This window comes from Vulpes vulpes, chromosome 15, assembly GCF_048418805.1.
Source record: "Vulpes vulpes isolate BD-2025 chromosome 15, VulVul3, whole genome shotgun sequence".
Lineage (NCBI taxonomy): Eukaryota > Metazoa > Chordata > Mammalia > Carnivora > Canidae > Vulpes > Vulpes vulpes.
This window is the reverse complement of record NC_132794.1, coordinates 77967368-77994649: the sequence shown is the minus strand read 5'-3', so window position 1 is coordinate 77994649 and position 27282 is coordinate 77967368. Positions and strand designations below refer to the sequence as shown.

The 27282-nt window shown below is 45.9% G+C and overlaps 1 protein-coding gene across 2 annotated transcripts in view; it reads left to right on the top strand.

Moving 5' to 3' along the window:
• Window positions 1-762: 762 nt before the first annotated feature.
• ARHGAP22 (Rho GTPase activating protein 22) overlaps window positions 763-27282 on the top strand; it is a 135205-nt gene continuing 108685 nt past the window's right edge. For both annotated transcript variants that reach the window (XM_025989692.2, XM_025989682.2), the window contains exon 1: window positions 763-1248. In XM_025989692.2, coding sequence (XP_025845477.2) covers window positions 1215-1248 — 34 coding nt within the window. In that variant the 5' untranslated portion in view covers window positions 763-1214. The remainder of the gene's footprint in view (window positions 1249-27282) is intronic.

The following is a 27282-nucleotide window of genomic DNA, read 5'->3' as shown; positions in this document are numbered from 1 at the left end:
GACATGCCACCTGGGGTTCAGAGTCCCCTCCTGACAGTACTATGTGTTTAGCATTTCTGTGCCTTGTCTTCTTTATCTGAAAAGCCGTGAGAATAGCACCTGAGAATTAGAGAATTAAATGAGACACGGAATATAGAGCGCCAGCCTCAATGCCAGACACACAAGTAGGCACCTAATAAATGACAGCTAAGTACTGTGGTTGCACTCTTGGGCAACTTTTTGGCTCTTGAGACTGAACTCCGCAAAAGCCCCACTACGCGTTCTTTAGAGTCATGTAAGTGTTGAACGGAAACATGACAATTAGCAGATTCACTACCCAGCGAACCGTTTCTGAGACCCTACTACGTGCGGACCCTAAACGAAGTGCTTCACGTGCGTGGATTCCTGTCACCTTGTCGAGGCAGCAGAAACATCCCTAACAGGCATCCCTCTGCTTGCTGGGCCCATCCCCGAGGGTCTCCACACCGCCGGCCCGTGAGCGCTGGGGCCGCCTTGGGCCCTCCCGGCTGGGGCCATCAGGTGGAGCGGGTCCCGCTGGACGGGCTGGGGGTCGCCTTGGCTGGGGCGGGTCTCCCTCGGTCTCCCTCGGTCTCCCTGGGTCCCTCCGGCCGGGCCTGGGCAGGCGGCGCGCGGGCGGCAGCGCCGTGGATTTCCTGCAGCTTCTCTGCGCGAGGCGCGCGGCCCCGGCCCTCCCCGCGCAGTGGGCGGGTCCGCCCGGCAGCCGGAGCGGAGCGGGAGCGGGAGCGGGAGCGGGAGCGGGAGCGGGGGCCCAGCCGGAGCAGGAGCCGGGGCTGGAGCCGGGGCTGGAGCCGGGGCTGGAGCCGGGGCTGGGAGCCGCCCGACCCCTCCCCGCCCGCGCGCGCGCCCGCCAGAGGCTCGGGGATGGGTAGTGCCGCGTGCGCCCCGGGCGGAGGGACAGTCCGGCCCGCCCGCCCTGGCCCGGTGACTGATCAGCAGCCCTTCCCAAGGCTTTTAATGGTTCGCTTGGACGGGAATTAATTCTGGGAAGGATCGATAATGCATTGAGGTTCGTGTAGTCCGAGGCTCGCCGTCGGTCGGAAGCAGGGAGACCGAGAGAGGGAGCATCGCCGGTAAAGCCAGCAGCCATGGGGGCCCTAGCGGGGCCGGAGGGGCAGTCGGGCCAGAGGAAGAGAAAAGGAAAGTGGATGACAGCATGATCGGCACAAGGACTCAGGCCTGGCAGCTTCTGGAATATGCTGAGCCCAAAGATCAGGCAAGCCAGGAGGGGTAAGTCCAACTTCCTGGGGTGGATCTGGGCAGTGTGTGTCTCTTGGCCAACACGTGCAGACACTTAGCCGGCTGCCACACTGGGGGTCAGATGAGGCAGGCATTCCAGAGGCATCCTGACGGACAGGCCTTCCTAGTGAGGCTCCTGGGGTCAGACCTGAGACACAAAGGGGCAATGGCCATTTTAGTCCTCCAGTGGGTGTGCAGCCCTCACCCCATATTCTATGTTTTGACGAGTTCTTGAGTTTCTCAAAATGAGCAGGTGACAACCTTGGGAAACCTTTGTTCCTTTACTAAAAAATACATGCTCAATGCTCAAGATTGGTCCAGCAGCCAAGACAAAAGTGGCCCTCACTAGGGAAGACCATGCCCTGGCTTCTGGAGCCCGCCAGGTCCAAGTGAGAGTCCTCGTTCTTGTGGCCTGAGACGGTGCTGTGTGAAGCCTGCAGTAGCTGGTAGGGCTGGGCTGCAAGAAGCAGTTTCTCAGACAGGACATAGGCAGGCAGGCACTCCCACAGGGAGAACTCCCAGGAAGCTGCATGGCCTGAGGTGAGGGTGCTAAGGGCTCAGATCTCGAGATAAGTAAGAGATGGGAGTCTGGAGAATCTTGCAGGGATGATCTTGAGGGATTGAGCTGGTGCCACAGCCAGCCTCTGTCCCCACTCAGTGGCCTGGAGACTCAGGACAAGTCCCTGGACTAGGGATAGTATCTTCCTATGGACAACAACTTCTTGACCAGTGTCCTTTTAGATAAGAACATCTGGCTTTTAAGAGAATAGGATGTGTCTTTATAAGTGGCCAGTGCTTACGGAGGGCTGTAAACTCCAAGCTTCCCTTTTGAGCCATGAGGACGAGGACAGGTGGTTTGGAGGTCGAACAACTGCCTGGGGAGCTTGGAAACAGTGTGTCTTGCCCAGCATGTGTGAAGCCTTCAGCCTCCTGTGAACTCACAGGCAACACACTCATCTCATTAGCTACTAAAGGATGATTGTGGGGTTGGCTCCAGAGCATAGTCACAGCTATCAGGACTCCTCTGTGGGGTGCTCCAAATGGATGATAACTTGTGCACCCCAGTGGGCAAATGAGGGCTGTGCAGGGCTCTGCTGAGGGGCAGGAGTGTGATCTAGTGACCCCCTGAAGGGCTGGGCCAGGCCATACATGCTGTCTACCCTCCCAGCCCTGTCTAATGCACTAGCCACTGACCAGATGTGGCTATTGAGCCCTTGACATATGACTAGTGCAAATTGAGAAAAATATGCCCTAGATTTTGATGGTTTGGCATAAAAAAGAATGTAAAATATCTTACTAATAATTATATTGAGTATAGGCTAAAATGACAATATTTTGGATATATTGAGTTAAAATACATCATTAAATTTAATTTCACCTTTTTTTTTTTTTTACTTTCTTTGAAAGCAGCTACTAGAACATCTATAATTGCAGTTACATATGTGGCTTACATTATATGTTTATTGCATAGTGTTCATCTAGAAAGAGACCAGGGCTTCAGCAAAAGGGCTCTCAGGAAACCAGCCTCTGAAATCCCAAACTTCTTACAAGCAGTTGTCCTAGGTTAGTCGTTCTTGGCCAGGAGTGATTTTGTGCCACCCCCACCCCCCACTACTCTCCACCCTCAGGACCTTCGGCATTGTCTGGAGACATTTTTGGTTGCTCCAACTGAAGGGTGCTACTGGTGTCTTGTGGGTAGAGAACAGGGACACTGCTAAACATCCTAAAAAGCAGGGGACAGCCCTTGCAACAAAGAATTATCTGGCCCCAAAGGTCTATAGTGCTAAGGCTGAGGAACACTCCACTTGATGATAGTATCTGATATGTTAAAAGATGATGTTTGTGTGCCATGCATCAACTGACCACTTAGCCACAAAAATGTATGATCATAAACTATGATAAGAAGCATTCTAGGAGCATATACTACAAATGTAGCATCAGAGGAAGCAAGAGGTATGTTAGCAAGGGCTAGGAAATGACAGGGAGCCAACTAGGCAAAGAACGGTGGAATGAAGAGGCCACGATCCTGGTGGGGAATAGCATGTGCAGGTGTTGTGGAAGGGGAGGGGCACACAGGAGCTAGGGGCAGGAAGGGGCAGCAGGCACAGCACAAGGCTGGAGACCAGGTCTGGAACTGGATCATGCAGGGTCAGGCTTGCAGCTTGTTAAGGAATAACTCTTCCTAGGGATATTTCTGGGGAAATACAAACCAAAATTCTGTGTGTGTGTGTGTGTGTGTGTGTGTGTGTGTGTGTGCGCGCGCGCGCGCGCGCACATGTGTTTACCATAATTAGGCTGTGGTAGAAAGAAGAGCTCCCATCAAAATTTATCTTTGAACCATTGAACCTTTTAGGAGCTGGGCAGGATACATGTTATAAACACAGTAAGTCATAAAATGCAAATCACAGCCATTGGTATCCAGACACTGCCTTGTCCAGACTGCTCCACGCTATCCATGTTCTAGATACACTATGTGAATGCACTGGGACGCATGAACAAGACTGAGGTTGCTTTCTGGATCGGTAATAAAATCAGCCTCCGCCAGCTCAGAAGCCTCTGGGCTGCTCTGCAGATAGGGGCTTCCCAGGGATCCTTCCACAGAGTCACGTTGGCTGTTAACTTCCTGTGAGGCCCCATCCAGGCCAACCCCGGGTGAGCATGCAAAGGCTGCCAACACACTGAAAGCAGTCCTGAGGTCTCCTTCCTAAGAAGGGAGAGATGCCAAGATTAAGATTTTCCTTCCTCCCAAGGAAAACCCTATTGTCACTTACCTGCATATAGAGCTAAGTTTGGTGAACTCAGACCCTGACTGAGCTCAATTTCCAAGAAGTTAGAGGCAAAAGAGTTAGGTGTCTACATATGGACACACACACACGCACACGCACACACACACACACACACACACACGAGAAGACAATAATTTTAAAAAATAGGCACCCAAACTAGCTGGAAGTGGCACAAAATAGGCCAGTCAATTCAAATTGCGTGCTTGGTTTTAAGTACATCACACAATTCGAATTGATTTCAGGAAAGTGGTGCAGATTGGCTCAAATCAGCACAAACTGGCCATTATTACAATAAGTGGTTTTAGCTCACCATTGCTTGCTTAGGACAAGTTCAGACTCATCGTTATTAGTCATAACCTGTTGAAGCCAGTCCAGGCTATCTGGAACCAGGTGTGGTTCCCTGTTCCCACCTGGCTTCAGAGGTCCCTTCCAGAGAACCTTTCCTATCGTTTTGACCCAGCAAGCTTTTTCTACACCAATTCCCCTTTCCATATTCCTAGAGTGTGGGAAGAAGCAACAGCCTTACCCTTACCCTTGCCAATTTTCTCAGAGAAAAATAAGATAAATTCACTAGAACTCCATGAATGTATCACATATACAGTGGAGCAAGTCACAAGTCTGTGCTCTGTAACACAGTGAAAGTTGCAATCTCTTTTTCAAGATAGAAAATGAAAACGTAAGGCAGGTGCCGCCTCTCCTGGGAATAGGAAAGGAGGAGCAGTGGAGCCTCATGCCATACCCTCAGGCCCACTACCGCATTCACCCTCTGCCCTCCACAGTCCCTCCTCTGCTCACACAGCCCCTGGGAGCACCTGGTTGGAACCAGACCTGGTTCCCCATATCTCCAGCTATAGTCAGAACAGAACCCCAAAACACTTGACCTCGATGCAGCCCCAGCTGGCTGGGGTTGTTCCCCTTCTGAAATCCCACTGTAAGAGGACTTACATCTTCAGAGACTGGAACGTTCTGTCATTCTTGATTGAGGCTTATTGCTCTGGCCTTGCCCTAGTCCACAAGGATGAGGGATGGGGGACAGACCTATCACTTTGTCTTCTGAGAGCTCCTGACTCTGCCTGTCTCACTTAAACTCCTGCCATCATCCACCGCCCACCGCCATCAACTCTCACTTGACTTTGGCAATAAGACTGTCTCACTCCCACCCACCTTCACCCATTCTCCACTCCAAAGCCAGAGCTATCTATTCAAATGTAAACTCAGCCATACATTCACTCCAGCCTCTTCACCCAGCCCAACTTGGAATCCTTCAGTGGCTTTCCCATTACTCTATGGGTTAAAATCCAAAGACTTACCATGGCCCACAAGACCCCTCAAACATGCAGTCTAGCTGGTGGCCACCCCTCCAGCCTCCTTTAACTCTCCAGGCTCCAGTCACACTGGCCTTCCTGTTCCTCAATTGTTCCATGGGTCTCCTACCACAGGACCTTAGCACACTTTTTTCCCTGCATAGAATGCCTCTCCCTTCTCTCATACACACGCTCTCTCACTCTCTTTCTGTTTCCCTCTCCTCCCTCCTCCTACACGCGTACATTCCTTGACTCTTACTCACCCTCCAGCTCTCCGTTCAAATGTCACCAGCCAGGGAAGTCCTCCCACACACCCCAATCTAAGCTGGGTCCTCTGCTGCATGCTCTCCTTTCTTTACAGCATTTACCTTGGATTACAGTTGTACACTCAAATGGAAATATCTGATGGACATCTGTCATTCCACTGGACTGAGGTCCATGAGGGCAGGAGCTGTTTTCAGTTTTAAATATCATTATACCTCAATGCCACGCACCTCAAAGTTCCTCAATACATACATTTTGAATGAATGAATGAATGAATGAATGAATGAATGAATGAATGAATTGTAGGGAAAGCATTAGCCTGGGAGGCTGAAGCACTGTCTCTGCCCTAAATGATTCAGGTCCTTAGGAAAGTCAGCCTCTCCCTTGACTGACTTATATATTGCAAATATATTCCCAATTTGTTGCTTGCCTTTTATTTTTATATTAGGGTTTTTTTTCCTCCAGATGTACATAAGATTTTAATTTTCATATCTCTGTTCTTTTTTTTAAGATTTTATTTATTTATTTGACAGAGAGCACAAGCAGGGGGAGTGGCAGGCAGAGGCATAGGAAGAGGCAGAGAGAGAGGAAGAAGCAGCTCTCCACTGAGCAGGGAACCCAAAGCAGGGCTCCATCCCAAGACCCATAATCCTTATGACCAGAAGACAGATGCTTAATTGACTGAGCCATCCAGGCACCCGTCCTTGCTTTTATTTTTTTATCTTTTTTTTGTTTTGTTTTGTATATATTTTTATTGGAGTTCGATTTACCAACATATAACACCCAGTGCTCATCCCGTCAAGTGCCCCCATCAGTGCCCATCACCCAGTCACCCCAATCCCCTGCCCACCTCCCTTTCCACCACCCCTGTTTGTTTCCCAGAATTAGGTGTCTCTCATGTTCTGTCACCCTCACTGATATTTTCACTCATTTTCTCTCCTTTCCCTTATATTCCCTTTCACTAATTTTTATATTCCCCAAATGAATGAGACCATATAATGTTTGCCCTTCTCCGACTGACTTACTTCACTCAGCATAATACCCTCCAGTTCCATCCACGTTGAAGCAAATGGTGGGTATTTGTCGTTTCTAATTGCTGAGTAATATTCCATTGTATACATAGACCCCATCTTCTTTATCCATTCATCTTTCGATGGACACCGAAGCTCCTTCCACAGTTTGGCTATTGTGGACATTGCTGCTAGAAACATCGGGGTGCAGGTGTCCCGGCGTTTCATTGCATCTGAATCTTTGGGGTAAATCCCCAACAGTGCAATTGCTGGGTCCTAGGGCAGGTCTCTTTTTAACTCTTTGAGGAACCTCCACACAGTTTTCCAGAGTGGCTGCACCAGGTCACATTCCCACCAACAGTGCAAGAGGGTTCCCTTTTCTCCACATCCTCTCCCACATTTATTGTTTCTGCCTTGTTAATTTTCCCCATTCTCACTGGTGTGAGGTGGTATCTCATTGTGGTTTGGATTTGTATTTCCCTGATGGCAAGTGATGCGGAGCATTTTCTCACGCGCTTGTTGGCCATGTCTATGTCTTCCTCTGTGAAATGTCTGTTCATGTCTTTTGCCCATTTCATGATTGAATTGTTTGTTTCTTTGGTGTTGAGTTTAATAAGTTCTTGGATACTAGCCCTTTATCTGACAGGCCATTTGCAAATGTCTTCTCTCATTCTGTAGGTTGTCTTTTGGTTTTGTTGACTATTTCTTTTGCTGTGCAGAAGCTTTTTATCTTGATGAAGTCCCAATAATTCATTTTTTGCTTTTGTTTCCCTTGCCTTCATAGATGTATCTTGCAGGAAGTTGCTGTGGCTGAGTTCAAAAAAGGGTGTTGCCTGTGTTCTCTAGGATTCTGATGGAATCTTGTCTCACATTTAGATCTTTCATCCATTTTGAGTTTATCTTTGTGTATGGTGTAAGAGAGTGGTCTAGTTTCATTCTTCTGCATGTGGATGTCCAATTTTCCCAGCACCATTTATTGAAGAGACTGTCTTTCTTCCAGTGGATAGTCTTTCCTGCTTTGTCAAATATTAGTTGAACATAGAGTTGAGGGCCCATTTATGGGTTCTCTATTCTGTTCCATTGATCTATGTGTCTGCTTTTGTGCCAGTACCACACTGTCTTGATGACCACAGCTTTGTAATACAGCTTGAATTCCGGCATTGTGATGTCCCCGGCTCTGGCTTTCTTTTTCAATATTCCCCTGGCTATTCGGGGTCTTTTTTGATTCCACACAAATCTTGAGATTATTTGTTCCAACTCTCTGAAGAAAGTCCATGGTATTTTGATAGAGATTGCATTGAATGTATAAATTGCCCTGGGTAGCATTGACATTTTCACAATATTAATTTTTCCAATTCACAAACATGGAATATTTTTCCATCTCTTTGTGTCTTCCTCAATTTCTTTCAGAAGTGTTCTGTAGTTTTTAGGATATAGACCCTTTATCTCTTTGGTTAGGTTTATTCCTAGGTATCTTATGCTTTTGGGTGCAATTGTAAATGGGATTGACTCCTTAATTTCTCTTTCTTCAGTCTCATTGTTAGTGTATAGAAATGCCACTGATTTCTGGGCATTGATTTTGTATCCTGCCACACTGCCAAATTGCTGTATGAGTTCTAGCAATCTTGGGGTGGAGGCTTTTGGGTTTTCAATGCACAGTATCATGTCATCTGTGAAGAGGGAGAATTTGATTTCTTCTTTGCCAATTGAATGCCTTTTATTTCTTTTTGTTGCCTGATTGCTGAGGCTAGGACTTCTAGTACCATGTTGAATAGCAGTGGTGAGAGTAGAAATACCTGTCTTGTTCCTGATCTTAGGGGAAAGGCTCCCAGTCTCTCCCCATTGAGAATGATATTTGCTGTGGGTTTTTCATACATGGCTTTTAAGATGCTGAGGAATGTTCCTTCTATTCCTACACTCTGAAGAGTTTTGATCAGGAATGGATGCTGTATTTTGTCAAATGCTTTCTCCGCATCTATTGAGAGGGTCATATGGTTCTTGTTTGTTCTCTTGTTGATATGACCTATCATGTTGATTGCTTTATGAGTTTGCATCCCGAGAAAAAATCCCAGTTAGTCATGGTGAATATTCTTCTTAATGTACTGTTGGATCCTATTGGTTAGCATCTTGTTGAGAATTTTTGCATCTGTGTTCATCAGAGATATTGGTCTATAATTCTCCTTTTTGATGGGATCTTTGGTTTGGGAATTAAGGTGATGCTGGCCTCATAGAACGAGTTCTGGAGGTATTCCATCCCTTTCTATTTTTCGGATCAGCTTTAGTAGAATAGATATTGTTTCTTCTTTAAACATTTGATAGAATTCCCCTGGGAAGCCATCTGGCCCTGGACTTTTGTGTCTTGGGAGGTTTTTGATGACTGCTTCAATTTCCTCCCTGGTTATTGACCTGTTCAGCTTTTCTATGTCTTCCTGTTCCAGTTTTGGTAGTTTGTGGTTTTCCAGAAATGCGTCCATTTCTTCTAGATTGCCTAATTTATTGGCATATAGCTGCTCATAATATATTTTTAAAATCATTTTTATCTCCTTGGTATTGGTTGTGATCTCTCCTTTTTGATTCGTTATTTTATTAATGTGAGTCTTTTTTCTTTTTAATAAGGCTGGCTAATGGTTTTTCTATCTTATTAATTCTTTCAAAGAACCAACTCCTGGTTTTGTTGATCTGTTCCACAGTTCTTCTGGTCTCTATTTCATTGAGTTCTGCTTCAGTCTTTATTAACTCTTTTCTTCTGTTTGTTGTAGGTTTTATTTGCTATTCTTTGTCTAGTTCCCTTAGGTGCAAGGTTAGCTTGTGTATTTGAGTTTTTTCCGATTTTTTGAGGGATGCTTGTATTGCGATGTATTTCCCTCTTAGGACTTAGATTTTGCTGTATCCCAAAGATTTTGAATGGTTGTATCTTCATTCTCATTAGCTTCCATGAATCTTTTTAATTCTTCTCTAATTTCCTGGTTGACCCTTTCATCTTTTAGCAGGATGGTCTTTAACCTCCACGTGCTTGAATATCTTCCAAATTTCTTCTTGTGATTGAGTTCAAGTTTCAAAGCATTATGGTCTGAAAAAAGGCAGGGGACAATCACAGTCTTTTGGTATCAGTTACAACTTGATTTGTAACCCAGTATGTGGTCTATTCTGGAAAAAGTTCCATGTGCACTTGAGAAGAATGTGTATTCAGTTGCGTCTGGATGTAAAGTTCTGTAATCATCTGTGAAATCCATATGGTCCAGTGTATCATTTAAAGCTCTTGTTTCTGGGCAGCCTGGGTGGCTCAGCGGTTTAGTGCCACCTTCAGCCCAAGGTGTGACCCTGGAGACCTGGGATCGAGTCCCACATCAGGCTCCCTGCATGGAGCCTGCTTCTCTCTCTGCCTGTGCCTCTCTCTCTCTCTCTCTCTCTCTCTCTCTCATAAATAAATAAATAAATAAATAAAGTCTTTAAAAAAATAAATTAACCTCTTGTTTCTTTGGAGATGTTGTGCTAGTATATCTGTCATTTGCAGAAAGTGCTGTGTTGAAGTCTCCTAGTATTAGTGTATTATTATCTAAGTATGTGTTTACTTTGGTTATTAATTTATTGATATACTAATACTTCCACATTAGTCATATAAATATTCATGATTGTTAGCTCCTCTTGTTGGATAGATCCTTTAAGTATGATATATTGTCCCTCTTCATCTCTTACTACAATCTTTGGGGCAAATTTTAATTTATCTGATATGAGGATTACTACTCTAGCTTTCTTTTGAGGACCATTTGAATGGTAAATGGTTCTCCAACCTTTCATTTTCAGGCTGTAGGTGTCCTTAGGTCTAAAATGAGTCTGTAGTAGACAGCAAATAGATGGGTCTTGTTTTTTTTTATCCAGTCAGAAACCCTGCATCTTTTGATGGGATCATTAAGCCCATTCACATTCAGAGTTACTATTGAAAGATATGAATTGAAATGTCATCATAATACCTATTCAGTCCTTGTTTTTGTGGATTATTTCTTTGGGCTTCCTCTTTCTTTTACAGAGTCTCCCTTAATATTTCTTGCAGAGCTGCTTTAGTAGTCACATTCTTTCAGTTTCTGCCTATCCTAGAAACTCTTTATCTCTCCTTCTATTCTGAATGAGAGCCTTGCTGGATAAAGTATTCATGGCTGCATGTTATTCTCATTTAGGACCCTGAATATATCCTGCCAGCCCTTTCTGGCCTGCCAGGTCTCTGTGGAGAGGTCTGCTGTTAATCTAATATTTCTCCCCATATAAGTTAGGGATCTCTTGTCTCTTGCTGCTTTAAGGATTTTCTCTTTATATTTGGAATTTGCAAGTTTCACTATTAAATGTTGAGGTGTTGAATGGTTTTTATGGATTTTAGGGGGGATCTCTCTATCTCTTGGATGTGAATGCCTGTTTCCCTTCCCAAATTAGGGAGGTTCTCAGCTATGATTTTGTTCAAATATGCTTTCTGGCCCTGTGTCCCTTTCGGCGCCCTCTGGAACCCCAGTTAAATGTATATTTTTCCTTCTGAAGCTGTCATTTATATCCCTTAACCTTTCTTTATGGTCTTTTGTTTTTCTCTTTTTTCCTCAGCTTCCTTCCTTGCCATCAACTTCTCTTCTATGTCACTCACTCTTTCTTCTACCTCATTAACCCTCATCATTAGGACCTCCAGTTTGGATGTCATCTCATTTAATTAATTTTTAATTTCAGCCTGATTAGATCTAAATTCTGCAGTCATGAAGTCGCTTGAATCCTTTATGCTTTTTTTTCCAGAGCTACCAGTAGCTTTATAATCGTGCTTCTGAATTGAATTTCTCACATCTAATTGTAATCCAAATTCTGTAACTCTGTGGCAGAGAGTACTGTTTCTGATTCTTTCTTTTGTGGTGAGTTCTTCTTTGTAGTCATTTTGCTCAGTGCAGAGTGGCTAAAAATGAGTTGTACTGGAAAAAGGAAGAAAAAAGAAAAAACAAACAAACAAGGAGGGGTATACTCTGGTTCTATATACTGTAAATCCTCCACTTCCCCTGGAGCTTTCCAGCGCTGCTCAGCCAAGAACTTGCTCTTCCCCTGTCCTTGCAGCTGGTCTTCTGGGGGAGGGGCCTGCTGTGCTGATTCTCAGGTGTGTGTACCTAGGGAAGCTGCCCCGCCCCCTGTCAGGTGCATGGCTCAGTGGGAGCTGTTTATCCTGTGAGACCCTTGTTCCCTGGCGGCCCCGCTCCATCCCAGGCACAGGGTGACACCAGGAGGAACAACCACACTGGCAGCGGCCAGCTCTCCAGCGTGGAGTCAGCTCCCGCAGTAACTACCACAGTCTCCCATCTGCATTGGCCTGGATGCTCCCGGCGGCAGGAGAGTCCTCGCTGTCCTGTGCCCTCCTCTGTTCCACCTGTCCCAGGGGGGAGGGCAGGATGGTGGGCTGTGTCCTGGAGCCCTGGGATCTGGGGCCTGCGCTGCTGGATCGCACTCCCGGGGCGCAGCTCCCCAAGGCAGCAGAGCTGCTCCCGGGGCCCCGCCGGGCGCTCCAGCCCTTTACCGAGCTGGGCCCCGCGGTGTGCGGCGTGCTCTCCCCGGGGGCCCCTCCTCTGTTAGTGACCCCAGGGGCCTGGAGGCCCCACTGCCCCTCCTGCGGTTCTGCCCGATTTCCCTGCTGAGCGCCTTTCCCTCCGGGAAGAATCCGGTGCGGATTTTTAAAGTTTCTGCTTCTCCGGGCCTGGGCTCTCCTGTCCTGGAGCCTTTCGCCTCCCGGGCCTTAGCCCGGCTCCTTGCGGGGGGGGGGGGGGGGCCCTCCCCCACTGGATTCTTTTTTTATTCCCTCCCATCCCCCACCCCCGCCTTCCTACCTTGTTAGAAGGGCAAACTCTTCTCTCCTTAGTGTTCCAGCTGTTCTCTCTTTAAATCTCAGGTCGAATTCATAGGTTTTCAGGATGATGTGAAAGCTATCTAGGTAAGTTGGTGGGGACAGGTGACTTGGGGACCCTAGTCCTCTGCCATCTTGCCCCGCCCCCCTCATATCTCTGTTCTATCAATATTTTCTTTCAGGGTTTCCACCTTTGTTTACATTACTTTAAAGTAAAATTGATGTTGCTATTAGGAAACTCCTTCTTTTAGAGGAAATCATGGAACTAATGAGCCATGCTACAGCAGCTTTAGCTATCTTTCTTAGCAAAAGTATTAATGTCTTGGAAGCCTTGATGAATGTGCAGATCCTGGTCAGTACTTTGGGGATGGAGAGAAAAAGCTTTACGAGATGAATTGGTTTCAGTGGCCTCATTGTTCTTGATTTTCCCCACTGGAAAGTAAACCAAAATTTATTATGTGTCCTCCATGCTTTAGGAATATCTACTGGACTTCATTAATTCTTATAAGTATACTATGATGAGGTATCAGTGCTCTCATGTCAACAGATGTGGAAGGGGAATCATGGGTGCCCTGCCACCAAGTGGTGGCATTCATATTCATGTTTGTCCAATGCTGAGGCTTCTGATCTCTCTCCCTGACCAAGTACAGGGATCCACACCATCCAAAGCCCACTGAAGGGTAGCCCTGCATGTCCCCAGAGGAACTATAGATACTTTGAGTAATAAAATGTAGTGATTTATTTTTATTTTTATTTGATTTTTAGTTTTTTAAACTAACATACAGTATTATATTAGTTTTGGGTGTACAAAATAGTAATTCAACAATTCTATACATTACTCAGTGCTCATCATGATAAGTATCCTCTTAATCCCCATCACCTATTTCACTCATCTTCCTTCCTACCTGGCAGGAAGGAACCACCAGTTTGTTCTCAAGAATCTGGTTTTTTGTTTGTCTCTTTTTTCTTTGTTTATTTGTTCTGTTTCTTAAGTTCCATATATGAGTGAGATCATATGATATTTGTCTTTCTCTGATTGACTTATTTCACTTAGCATTATACCTCCTAGATCCATCCATGTTGTTGCAAATGGCAAGATTTCATTCTTTTTATGGCTGAGTAATATTCCATTGTATATATAATCACATTTTCGTTCTCCATCCATTGATACACACTTGAGTTGCTTGCATATCTTGGCCATTGTGAATAATGCTGCAATAAACATAGGGGTGCATATATCTTTTCAAATTGGTATTTTTACTTTCTTTGGATAAATACCCAATAGTAGAATTACTGGATCATATGGTAACTCTATTTTTTAATATTTTGAGGAAACTCCATACTGTTTTCCACAGTGGCTACACCAGTTTGCATTCCTACCAGTAGTGCACAAGCATTCCTTTATCTCCACACCCTTGTCAACACTTGTTTCTTGTGTTTTTGATTTTATCCATTCTGACAGGTATGAAGTGATACAACATTGCAGTTTTGATTTACATTTCCCTGATTATCCGTGATGTTGAACATCTTTTCATGTGTCTGTTGGCCATCTGGATGTCTTCTTCAAAAAATATTCATGCTTTCTTCCCGTTTTTAATTAGATCATTTGCTTTTTTGGTGTTGTGATATTTTTAAGAAGATGCCCATTGCATATGAGCACATGGAGATTAAATTTAGACAACTGTTGGAATATTTAAGGTTGAATTATTAATATGTAGTAGAAAACTAAGCAAATGAAAAAAAAAGACAATTATGAGCTCCAGGGTAAGCAGAAGTTATGCATGAAAGGAAAAATTGTTATAGTGTACTATATAGCTCAGTTGGGACTAGCAATTACATAGTGCAAATTAATAATGCAAATTTGGCGTGTTAATCAAACCAAAATTATAATATAACAATATTAGGAGGATAGAGAGTGGATACTTACGTGTGGTGGGGCCAGGAGAGTGAGAGAAACAAAATCCTCCCTTTCCATAGTCACAAGTCAACAAATAATACTTAAAAAAGAAAAATCAAGAATTGATTTGGCATAAAATAAACACATAGGTCAATGGAACAGATAGAGAGCCCAGAAATAAACCCAAGAATATATGGACAATTGATTTATGAAAAAGGAGCCAAGAATATATGATAGGGAAGGGATAATTTCTTCAACAAATGATGTTGAGAAAAGTGGACAGTCACATGCAAAAGAACAAAACTGGACCATTATCTTATACCATACAGAAAAATCAACTTTAAGTGGATTAAAGACTAATTAAGACCTGAAACCATAAAGCTCCTAGAAGAAAACAGAGGTGGCAAGCTCCTTGACATTGGTTTTGGTGATGATTTATTTTTTTTAATTTGACACGAAAAGCAAAGGCAACAAAAAATAAAAACAAAAATAAGTGTGGGATCACATCAAACTTAAAGGCTTTTGCATAGCAAAAGAAACCATCAACAAAGTGAAAATAGGAGAAAATATTTGCAAATCATATATCTGATAAGAGCTCAATATCCAAAATATATAAAGAACTCACACAAGTGAATGGCAATAAATAAATAAATAAATAAATAAATAAAATCCAAACAATTCTATTTAAAAATGGGCAGAGGAACTGAAGAGACACTTTTAAGATCTATAGTAGCAGGGCATCCTGGGTGGCTCAGTGGTTTAGCACTGCCTTCAACCCAGGGCATGATCCTGGAGACCTGGGATCGAGTCCCACATTGGGCTCCCTAAGTAGAGCCTGCTTCTCCGTCTGCTTCTCCCTCTGCCTGTGCCTCTGCCTTTCTCTATCTCTGTCTCCATCTCTCTGTCTCTGTCTCTCTGTCTTTCATGAATAAATAAAGTCTTTAAAAAAAAAGATCTACAGTAGCAAACAAAACAAGGACATGAAGGGGTGTTCAACATAACTAATGTCAAGGAAATGCTGATCAAAACCACAAGAGATACCACCTCATACCTGTTAGCCCAAGGGATAACAAGGATGTGTTATCTCAAATGAGATTGTGAAGAAAAGGGAACCCTGGCACTCTGTTGATGGTACTATAAATTAATATAGCCACTATGGGAAACATTATGGAGGATCCTCCAAAAATTAAAAATAGAACTACCATATGATCCAGCAACCCTGCTTCTGGGCCAATCTCCAAAGGAATTGAAAACAGGGTATCAGAGGGATATCTGTGTCTGCCCTCCCGTGTTCATTGCAGCATTATTTATAATAGTCAAGACATAGAAACACCCTAAGTGTCCATCAAAGGATTAATGGACAAAGATGTGGTGTATAGATAGATACAGTGGAATATAATTCAGCCATGAGAAAGAAATCCTGCCATTTTTGACAACATGGATTGATCTTGAAAGCATTATGCTAAGTGAACCCAGATAGGGAAAGACAAATACTGCATGGTATCACTTATATGTGGAAACTAAAAAGGCAAACTCAGAAACGGAGAGTAGAAAAGTGATTGTCAGGGACTGGGGGCGGGGGGTGTGTGTGGAGGTGTGAATAGGGAGAGTTTAGTAAAAGAGCACAAACTTTCAGCTATAAGATGAACAAGGTCTGAGGATCTAATGGTTGAAAATGAATCAGGTTTTTGCCCAATTAGAAGTGTGTCCATATAATACCACCCTGGGGTGGAGGTCGGGGCACCCAAGGCAGGTTTAAGCCGCTTTGTGAAAACACCTGAAAGAAGGAAGGTGGATAAACAAGCTCCCAGGAAGAGCCCAGAGGCCCTGTCACCAAGTTTAGGGAGAAGGGCCAGCCTGGATCAGCCAACTTCCCGTGCTGTCTAGATATTTTAATTAGTGTTTTTGGGGATGCTTGTTACGACAGGTAGCTGATTTACACATAAAATTGGAGCCATTGAATCAAGCTTGGGATTGAAATGGTCACATGGTGTTGAGGTGGTGACATAGGTGGTAACACTGTATTGTGTAACTGAAATTTGCTAGCAGAGTGGAACTGATATTTGCCTTCTCCCCTCAAAAAAGATAAATATGTGATGTGTTGGATGTGTTCATTACCTAGATGGGGGGAATCAAAAATGGGGAAAAAAGTGGCAGTAAGTGAATACTGTTAGAAATGTAGAGGTAAATACCAAAAGGTACAAACTAAAAAGGATAAAGATGACTACCTCTGGAAGTTGGGGATGGAAGGTTGTGGAAGAACAGGAGACTGCCAGGTTTCACATCAAGGCTTGTAGGACTACTTGAGATGTGATTGAGGTTGAAGAGTGACAACCCAGAGATCATGTACCCTCATACCAGTTAAAACTGGAGGATCGTTCTAAAGGGATGACCATGGGGTTCACAGACCTTGTCTCATGGCTTGCTTCTGAATAGCCTTTCAGGATATGCCCGTGGTGACTCCATGCTGCCCCCTTGTCCGCTGCCACAGCTTGTCCACTGAGGGCTCCCTAAGACAGAATACATTCAGGGCCCTGAGAATGAAATGGCAAAGGGATGGTAACCTACTTGAGTGACACAGTATCTGGCTTTGCTTGAGACTTAGAGAGAGGATCTTGAGGCTAGGAGACGGATCAGGGAGGTGGTATAGGAAGACAGTTTCTGGAGAGTGGAAATAGGGTCTGGGCCACAGGTCAGGTAGGGACTGGAGGCCTCATAGACAGCAACTTTTGTTGCAGAAGGAAGGCCACAATAGACTTATCCAGTGACCTCCTCATTCCAGGCCAGGCCCTGGCACCACTGCTCAGGGCTGTCACCTTCCCAGATTTAATGTTCTCTACTGCTGGCCAGGCTTTCTATCCCCACACAGAAGACTGAGCCCTCTCTTCTCTCTCCTTCCAGAAGTTTGCTCCAAATGAAATCGAGTTGTAGAGGCCCTCAGATGAACCAAAAGTCTAGGATAATACCTGGTCAGAGTGAGTAAAATTCCCAATTTGGGGATCTTTGGTCAACAGTGGCCTCAAAGTACATTATAGCCTGATTTTTTTGAATTCTGTTTTTTCTAGGACTTTCATCATTTATTTCTAATATTTTCCTCATTTTTAAAAAAATCGAAACACAATTTACATAAAGTAAAATGTGCAGATCTTAAGTGTACAATTAAGTGCAGATCTTAAGTGTACAGCTCTGACCACCACCCAGACCAAAATATAGAGCCTTTTCCTTAACCCCAGAAAGCTCTCTCTTCTTCTCCCCACCCCTCCTCGCTCTGCTCAGAGCCAGCCAGCCAGCCACTCTTCTGATCTCCATCACTATGGATAGAAATCATGGTATAGTTATTTTGCCTATTCTAAATTTCATATAAATGGAATCACAGGATATGACTCTCTCATCACTAACACATCAAAGGCCACAGAGACCCCTTCCACATTCTTCTTAAGGAAGGAAAGAAAGTCAGGACATGTCTGCTGTGCCTTCAACATGTGCCTTATACCAACCCTAGGAATCATGGGGGAAAATGGAACCAAGATAATTTCAGCAAAATGTTCAAAATCACACCACTAATGAGATCAAGGCAGCTTAACCACAGGACTCCGAGGGTCGAGAAGCCTCCTTCCCCAGAGGCCTGTCCAGAGGTGGGGGCTGGATGGTGTCACTGAGCATCTTGGGCCCCAACGATGCCAGGATATCTGAGCCCTAGGAAGCACCTGTTTCCATGGTATTTGCTGTGCTTTCACTTGGTGCAAAGACAAAAACAGGAGATATGGTCATGCCAGTCACTTGGTCCTGGTGTGTCTCAGATTTGTCCAGCTGGAAGGCACTCTGGCTGAGCAACAGGCTAGTAGAAAAGGGGAAGGAATCCTGATTAGATGAGGTGGGGGTAGTGGGTAAAAGTGACCTCACTAGGGGGTGCCACAGTGCCGGCCATGGGTGCCAAGATGTGGGGAGGTCCAGGCAGGTGAGTCCTAGCAGGTGGATGCTAATCCACCTGCTAATGCTGAGGAATCCAAGCTGTGGCTGCTATTTTATTTCAACCTGCCATATTTCCCACAAAATTAGCCAGCTGGAATACCGCAGACTCAGATACCTTCACCTCCCTGTTTGCATTTGGAGTCAGATGTATATTTAACTTCTGGCACTGACCAAATGTATAATCATAGCAAGAACCATAAGTCATGTCTGTTGACCTTATGTAACCATGCTAACAGGCACAACTCATGAAACAACTTTCTTTGTGCCCGCCATGGTACAGGGGTGCCAGGCCTGCCCCTATCCCTGCCTGGGTCAGGCCCCCGACAACTGTAGCCACTCTTAGTTAATGACTTCCCCTAGAGTCACTTTCATTTGCAGAATCCAAGACCACTTCAATATTTCCATGTCCATCCCAGGGCTGCAGAACTTATTTTCTCCCACCTCTTTGTAAGTATGCTTCTTGGTCTGGCCCTCATTTAGAATGTCACATCTTCTGAATCTCCGTGCCCTGTTGGAGCTTCCATTTTAATGTCCTACTACAACTACCATGTGTGGAATCCCCTTCCATCTTCAAAAGAACCCTAGTGAGAGACCACCATTGCCCCATTTTTCAGATGAGAAAACTGAGTCCCCAAGAAAAAAGAAATAGAAGCCAGGGAGAATACCAGCCAGGAGCAGCAATATTGGGATTTAAAACCCAAAGGCTCTTGGATGCCATTGAGCACGTCCCTATTTATGCAGTAGGGTTCTATTGGGGTAGCGGGAATGGACAGCTTTCCCAGGCAGAGAAAGCCTCCTGTGTCAGAACCAGAGGTGCACATGTTAGGCAAGCTGTGAGCCCTTGGGTCTGGTGCAATGCAGAAAGGCAGGGGGGAAATGGTGGTGTGGCCTGGGGGAGAGACTCATCCCACATTCAGATAGGGCTTTAAACAAGGGAGTGGCATGGTTGGATGGGGCATTAGATGCTGATGCTTGCAGCAGTGTGTCTGCAGGGAGTGACTAAGAGCAGAGAGAGAGCCAATATTCAGTAAATGCTCTGGGAGCAATGGCGTTTCCCATCTGCCCGTTGCAGAGGGTGTGAAGGGACAATAAGGCTTTTGTGCAGAGCACATCTACTCAGAGCACTCAGCTGCTACCAGCTAGGTTCCCCTGCTTCTGGACACTGTTCCAGGCCCCAGAATGACAGTCTAGCCTTTGCTGCCCAAAGTCCATGTGCCAGGAGATGAAGTGAAGTTTGTGTCCTTGGAGAGATGTACTGTGAATCCAAGCCTCCTTTCTCCTCCTGCCTCTCCTCCCAGATCCCAGCTCATGTGAAAACTTCTATCACCCATAGAAGATGCCCAAAGTTCATAACACCAGCACTCTTAGAACACAGGACACCACCAGATGCTGGGCCAGAGGAGCTCCAGGCTGTACTTCTGGCCCCAGAGAAAAAGAGAGCTGGCCATGCATTGCCCTTACTATTTGAAGGTGGGAATAAATAATATATTTGCAAGTCAGGCCCGAACTGGGTTAGGTAGGCCTAGAGCAGAAGACTGCCTCAGGCTCCCCTACCAAGACAGCCAGGAACATGCTCTGACTCTGCTGAAATCATCAACAGCCTCAATGATTACTTAACCAAGGGTAGAGAATATATTGATCCAAGCTAATGGCTTGTAGGCAGACGAAAATGAAATTTATAATCAATACTGAATTACATTGACTCCACTAATCCCAGGCTCCTGGTGAATGGCCTCTGCTGATCTTAACAGAATTGGAGGTAGCCAGGCTGGGGCCAGCTGCTGTAGGACAAAGTGCAGAGAGAGGAGAGAGGCTTCCAAGGGGCTCAGCCAGCGCTAATAAAAAACAGTACTAACCAGCAATCACCCAGTGCCTCTCCCTTTCTAAAGCACTTTCAAAATACCCTTCATTTCATCCTCACCAAAATCTAAGAGGTGGATGGAATTTGTATTTTGCTCCCATTTTATATGGAAATCTGGGAATTCAAAACCAGCAGGCCTCAGGCCTCCAAATTCTGTGACCTCACACAGCGTCTTCGTACAAGCCACCGAACTAGGAAAAGTAGGAAAATGATAGTTAAGCCCTGAGCTTTGTCTCCTGGCTTGCCACTTCTCTGATTATGGGAATGGAATCAATGATCTCGTGCCCTTTAACTTGTTAAGTGTGTAAGAACAGGCCTTGGGTAGGAGAAATCTATTGGCAGATTTCATCCAAACCAAGAAAATCATTTGCAGAGGCACAAGGTCTCTTGGATTTGATCTTTCCCATCTTCTTTGACCTTGAGGATTCCCGTCTCATGTTCATTCATTCACTCAGCAAACATTTATTGAGAGGCTCTGTGCTGCAGTGTAGGGCTCTAGGCAGGGGGAGGGCACCTTCCCTGCCATAAGAAGCTCACGAATCAATACGGTAAAGAGATGTCTGGTCAGAGGTGTGTGCCAGTCATGGTGGCAACATCATGGGTAGACACTGAACCCTCTGCTTTGAGAGGCTATTAGAGAAGTCTTCATGTGGTAGGAAACAGCTACACTGATGCCTCAAGAGTGAGTCAGGACTCATCAGTCCAGCAAGCACAGAAATGCAGAGATGGGACCTAAAATGACCCATATGGGAACCAGTCATTGGCTTGGAAAAAAAATGAGCTATATGGATGAGTGGAGATCTGGAGATATGGTAGAGATATGGTGGAGCCCTGGCCCACAGATGCCTTCTCCCCATCTCAACTTCATACCCATGTTAGTGATGGCTAAGGAACAGCTCTTCAAAGGAGACCCCCAGCAAGAGTGACATCACTGTGCCATGGTGGTTGAAGGTCCAGCTTGTAGATTGAAATCGATGAAGGTCCATCAGGCTTGTCTTTCTCAGAGGAAGAGTCTTTTCATTAGCCTTGAGCAAGAAGGGTTAGGGTATAGTCTGTTCCAGGGCAGTGATATGAGTCCTGTGAGAGTCAGTGTTAGTCTGGGAGACAGAATTCCCAGGCTAGACCCCATGCTCTCTCATCCTGCATGGCCTCCTGTGCCCCCTGCTGGCCACATCCCTTCTTCCCCTGGCCTTCTGTAGCATTGGGGGATGAAAAACTTTTCCTCTACCCTCTTAAGTTCTGATTCTGGGACCTGCTAATTAAACTGATAGGAGACAGAATAACAGAAGGAAAGGCAGCTAAAGCTGGGCGGCATCATTGTGGGATGGTGATTGGGAAATGTATGGTAGATAAGGTTATTTAGTAAGGTTTGTTATTCAGACTACAGAGTCTCACTCTCCTCTTCCTTGTACAGGACCAGGAAAGACATCTACAAGGGAAATTCATAGCCTTCTTTTTTTTAAAAGATTTTATTTATTTATTTATTTGAGAGAGACAGCATAGAGAGTGCACCAGAACAAACAATGGTGAGAGGGAGAAGCAGGCTGCCCACTGAGCTGGGAGCCCGAACATGGGGCTCGATCCCAAGACCCTGGGATCATGACCTAAGCCAAAAGCAGACGCTTAACCAAATGAGTCACCGCACCCAGGCACCCCATACCTTCCTTTTAGGCAGAAAGAGGGAAGAAAGAAAGCTCCTTCAATATTTGTTATTTCTCAATTGCCTACAACTCAAAATAATCAATGCACCATATTGCCATGTTGCCATATTGCCATCAGCAAGTGGCATATTTCAGGGGACACAACCTGATCCCCTCCAGTGTCACTCTATTCTTTCATCCAGCTCCACCTTCTCCACTGGCCTCCCAACCTCTCAGCCTGACCTCCACCTGCTGCCTTCATGCTCCCATTTCCCCTTATGTGTATCATGATGACTATGAGACCTTGCCTTTGGGTGTATTTGCTACCCCTTTACTTCTGCTAGGGTAGGCACATGCCTTCCATCTCCATTACATAGTGGCTAGTCCAGGGTGCATACCCAGGAAGCCTGCTTGAATGGATGAATGAATGCCAGATCCAGCTGAATCTGAGGAGGTGTGCTGAAAGTGCAGATCAAGTTGTTTGGGTGTTTCTCTGCCTTCAGCCCCCTCTTGCCAAAGAGCAGCACCAGCTGAGCCAAGAGGCAGACCCAGGAAGAGCCAACAAAAATGACTTTAAAGAATGTTATCTTTTATATTGATTTTTAAAAATCATTAAAGAAATCATTATGAAAAAAAAATCCCAACTTTCTAGACAACCTCAGCACTATCTTAGAAGTAGCACTTCTTGGGGCACCTGGGTGGCTTAGTCAGTTAAGTATCTGCCTTGGGCTTGGGTCATGATCTCAGGGTCCTGGGACCGAACCCCACATTGGGCTTCCTGCTCAATGAGCAGCCTGCTTCTCCCTCTGCCTCTGCCACTTCCCCTGCTTGTGCTCTCTCACTCTCTCTCAAATAAATAAATAAAATCTTAAAATAAATAAATAAATAAGTAGTACTTCTCACTTGGGGATGAGGGGGAATACGTACTGCACTGCCCCTTATTGTCTTTCATCCTCCTGGCCCTGAAGTGCAACCTGTTAGGAGAGCCTGGCTCTTTGGTAGGCCCCCCTGATGGGCGGACCTAGCAGAGAACAGATAACCAAACGGAATCCAGAAAGAATGCTAGGTAACAAGTTGAAAAAAAAAAAAGTAGGGGATGCTCAGGAACCCTGGTATAATAAATCCCAGGAGGCTTGAGCCGTATTCCCAGGATAGTATGGGCACCTGATGAGGCCCCTTGCCCTCGGATGCAGATTGCATTAATGTGATGAACCGTCTTTTCCAGCTTTCCAGATTGCCCCTTCCATTACCTCACCTCTCTGCTCAATCAATCTTTCAGCCTCAATACTTAACCTTTAAATCAATTCCACTCTGAGAGCCATCTTGCTAGTACTCCAGTCTGGCTTTAAAATCCCATTGACTTGTATAAATCAATTATGTTTTAGTTCCTGGGCGGCCACTCCTCCATGCTCCCAGGGTTGCACTTACAGAGCTGCAGATGGAAAAACATCCCCTGGCTGGCTGTGGGGTGCCCAACCCCACTGAGCAACACCACTAGGGCCAGATGCTCCAGCAGCCACCCAAGGTCAATGTGATGCTGCCATAAGCCTATTCGGAAGACCTGGAAAGCAATCAGATATGTTAGATGGGGTTCTCCTAAGTAGACACTGAGATGGGGATTATCATGAAATCAGTTATCAAAGAGGTGCTCCAGGAGACACCAGTAAGGGGCTGAGGGAGCAGGACAGGAGAGAGCCAGGCTTGGTATGAAGCCCAATCCAGGGAGGTGTCAGCCTGAGCCTCCTGGAACTTTGAAGTATGACTTACACCTCCTTATCCCTCCGAGCGGTTTCCAACTAGAAACCAGGAGTTCTCAGGCCCCTACACCAGGAGTCTTGGGCCAAGGGCTGGTGGCTGGGGGCATAAGTTCCAAGGCTCTTCCAGTTCTCCTACTGCCTGGGCAAAACCAGCTCCATTAGCCAGCTGGCCAGCCAGTCTGACAGCAGAGGCCAGTGCTGCCGGGACTGGAAAAGTATAGGAAAGCCTGAGAGATCGCATGGCCAGGGCCAGAGGACCCCTGAAGGCTGTACTAATGGCTCTGACTTTTACTCTGAGCAAGATGGGGAGACAGGGCTTCCATAGGGAGCCCCATCTTTAAAAACTCTCACTGGCTGCCTGTTAGAGGCTACAGAGGGGGTGGCAAGATGAGAGCCCACAGAAGAGGTTCCAGCAGGAATTTGAGTGAGAAATGATGGCAGGCTGAGGATGGTGTTTCCACTGACTGACAGCAGAGACTATGGGAAGAGTAGGGTCAGGGTCCGGAAAGCTGGGGAGTTCAGCTTCGGGCATGTGACATTGGAGGTGTCATATAGTCAGTGTGATGGATGAGTGGGTCTCTGCACAGGCCCCTAATGCACACACTGATGGTGTTTAAGTCCATGAGGCAGGAGCAGATCCCTGAGACAGTGAGTGTGGAGAGAAATGGGGTCCAAGGATAAACCCTGGGCTCTGGACCAAGAAGCAGGATAATGAGATAGTGTGGCAGCCAGTGAAGGAGCGGAGGGGCAGAGAGAGTGGTCTTGGAGCCCCAGGGCATCTATGACCCTGGAGGAAGGAAGTTACCTACTGGATTCAGTACCATCAGGGGTCAAGGAATGGGGGGGCTGACTTAACCCTTAGATTAAGCCTTGTGAGAGTCACCGCAGCCTTGATAAGAGCAATCTGGGTGGGACAGAGGTAAGGAAAACCTGACTGAGTGGGGTCCGAAGAGAACAGGAAGCAGCTGGGGTGATGAAGAAGTTCTGGAGCTCGATGGTGGTGATGTGAATAGAATGAATGCCCTTGAACTGTATGCTTAAAAATGGCTAGTTTTACTAAAAAGAAAAGGGACTGAAGACATCTCTTCTGAGGTGCTTGATAAAAAGGGAGAGCTAAACATGTTAGCTCACATACATTCACCTAATTCGTTCAACTTCTACAAAGCATCTTACGACGTGAATACAGCATGATCTGTTTGGCCATTTTCCACTGTTGGCCATTTGGGTTTTCCCCATCTTTAGGGATCACACAGAGAGCTCCAAGGGCATCCCTGTGTGTGACTGCCTTTGCCCTTGTAATTCTTTCTTGGAGTACACAGGCGAAAGGCAGAATTGTTGGCTTGTGGACTGTGCATGTTTTTAACTTTAACAAAGACAGCCCGACTACCCTCTGTGTAGTGGCTTACGATTGATTACTCACAACCCATCCAACGCATGACATTACCGGACTTTAAAAATTTACCTGCCTAAAGGGTACATGGTGCTATATCATCTTATGGCTTTAATTTGCACTTCATTGATTACTACTGAAATCCAGCATCTCTGCACATCTCGATTGGCCATTCATATTTCCTCTTCTGTAGCATTACCTGTTCATGTCTTTCATTTCTTCAGCTCTGAGAAATGAAAGCTCCCCACTTCCTTGGTAAGCAAGGGCAGGAATCAGGGAATGGTCAGCTGGTCTCCCATCTCATGTTGCCCTAGCAACACCTTGATGCTGCTCCCACTTTGCCCTTCTCTAGTAATGAATGAACCTTGGGGCACTTGAATTCCATTTCCTCCACCAAGAGTTCTGATGTCTCCTGGGGAATAAGGACTATGAAGATGTCACCTTGCTCCCTCCTGGGGAGCTCTGTGAGCATGAATGTGTCTGTTTGCCAGTGTGTGTGTATGTGTAAGAGTGGGTACATGCATGAGTGTATGAGACTGTATGTGAGTGGGTGCATGCATGAGTGTGTTTGCAAGCATGTATAGGCACTCCCAGGAAACACCAAAAACTCAGGGTTCTGTGCTATTCTTTGAAGGAGTTCTGTAGATTTGGAAAGCATGAATGAATGAGTGAATGGTTGTGATATGAGCAGAAGAGCCCTGACTGGGAGAGGGTGGAGGGCCCCCTCCTCCCGCTGGTCAGGAGCTTGCCCTGCACCTGCTCCTGGACCCCCTTGGGAAACTCACATTAGTCCTAGAGCCTCAGAATGTCCGAGCTGTTTGACTTGAAAGCTTTGCCTAAGCATCTAAAGAACTGAATAAGTTGACTCAAGTAAACACTGAGGACAGGAACAGTGGTTATTAATAAATCATAACAATGATTATTTTCCTTTCAAGACACTCAATCGGCCTTATAAGAAGTTGTATCCGTGTGATTGATCAACTGGGGAAAAGCCTGGGCTGGTCTGGGAGCCTAAGTACCATCTGCCAGGAGTACCTCCCTGCTGAACTGAGGCAGCTGGGAGCTGGTTCTTCCTCTCTTCTGAGGGAGCCTGGGGCAGGGCAGGCAGGGATGCCAGCATCTGCTCAAACAGAAACCAGTGCAGCCTCCTGCCTCAGGCCAGACCCAGCCCCATTGCCCCAGGAAACAAGCCCCCCCACCCGGCAACCCCCACCCCATTGCCTGCCTCCTCCATACCTGCAGCCTTCAGGAGGGTAGTGCCCAGGGCCTGGGGATCAGGGCAGTAAACATTGCTACATTGTCTGGCCACATTGAGGGAACAGCAGATCACTCACACTGCAGTCATTTCTTTCTTGCTGGGCACCTCCTGTCCACCAGGCTCAGTATCCAGCATACTGCCCTCCAAGAGCTCAGCCTCCCTGGGTAGACATGCCTGGACAGGGAGTGTTTCTGCAGACATGGCCGAGTGCTCAGCTGAGGACTCTCCAGTATTCCTCAGTGTTGGGGTGCACTGATGAGTCACTGTATTTTTTTTTGAGCTCCTGCATGTGCTGGCCCTGTCCAGATGCTATAGGGGGTGTGGAAGGAAGGGCAGGTATATTCTGGATCCTACCAGTGCTATGATCCTGTCAAATGAGACCATTTCAGGTCTTGTTGTAATAGAAGACAACAAACAGAACCAAAGATGTAGCATTAGAACATTCTGTAAAGCCAGATTCCTCACTAAAGGCCCCAGAGAGTCTTTAGAAAGGTGGAGGATTCTACACAGCCCTTGCAGATTCCCCAAGAAGAGGAAGATGAGAATATACAAATAGACAGAGGAGACCTGAGCCAACCCACCTCTTCCAGAGATTCTTCACCCACAGGGGCCCTGCTTCTGTCCAGGCTCATGTTAGAAATCTCAATTAAAAAACAAAAGCCTAGGCACTGCTGACTTCATTTTACCATTGACTCTCAACCCATTAAAGAATTTTAGAGATGAAGAAATTGAGACCTAGAGAAGAGAACTCAATAACTAGGGGTCACACCTGTACTCTCCCTCACCTCAGTCCTCTGTCAGACTCCACAGGAATCCTCAGGTTGTGGAACCCTAGTGCCTGAGCCCCTAGTGCCACAGACAGCTCTGGACCCTGGAATGAAATCATTAAGTGTCTGCTGAATCCAGCCCTGCTCCAGCCCCTGCATAGCCTGATATGGAAGGAGTGATGGAGGGGCAGGTACAGCCCTAGGAGCAGAGGGATCCTTCCCGATGCTGTCGGGTTCTGTCGGACACAACCCCCGTCTACCT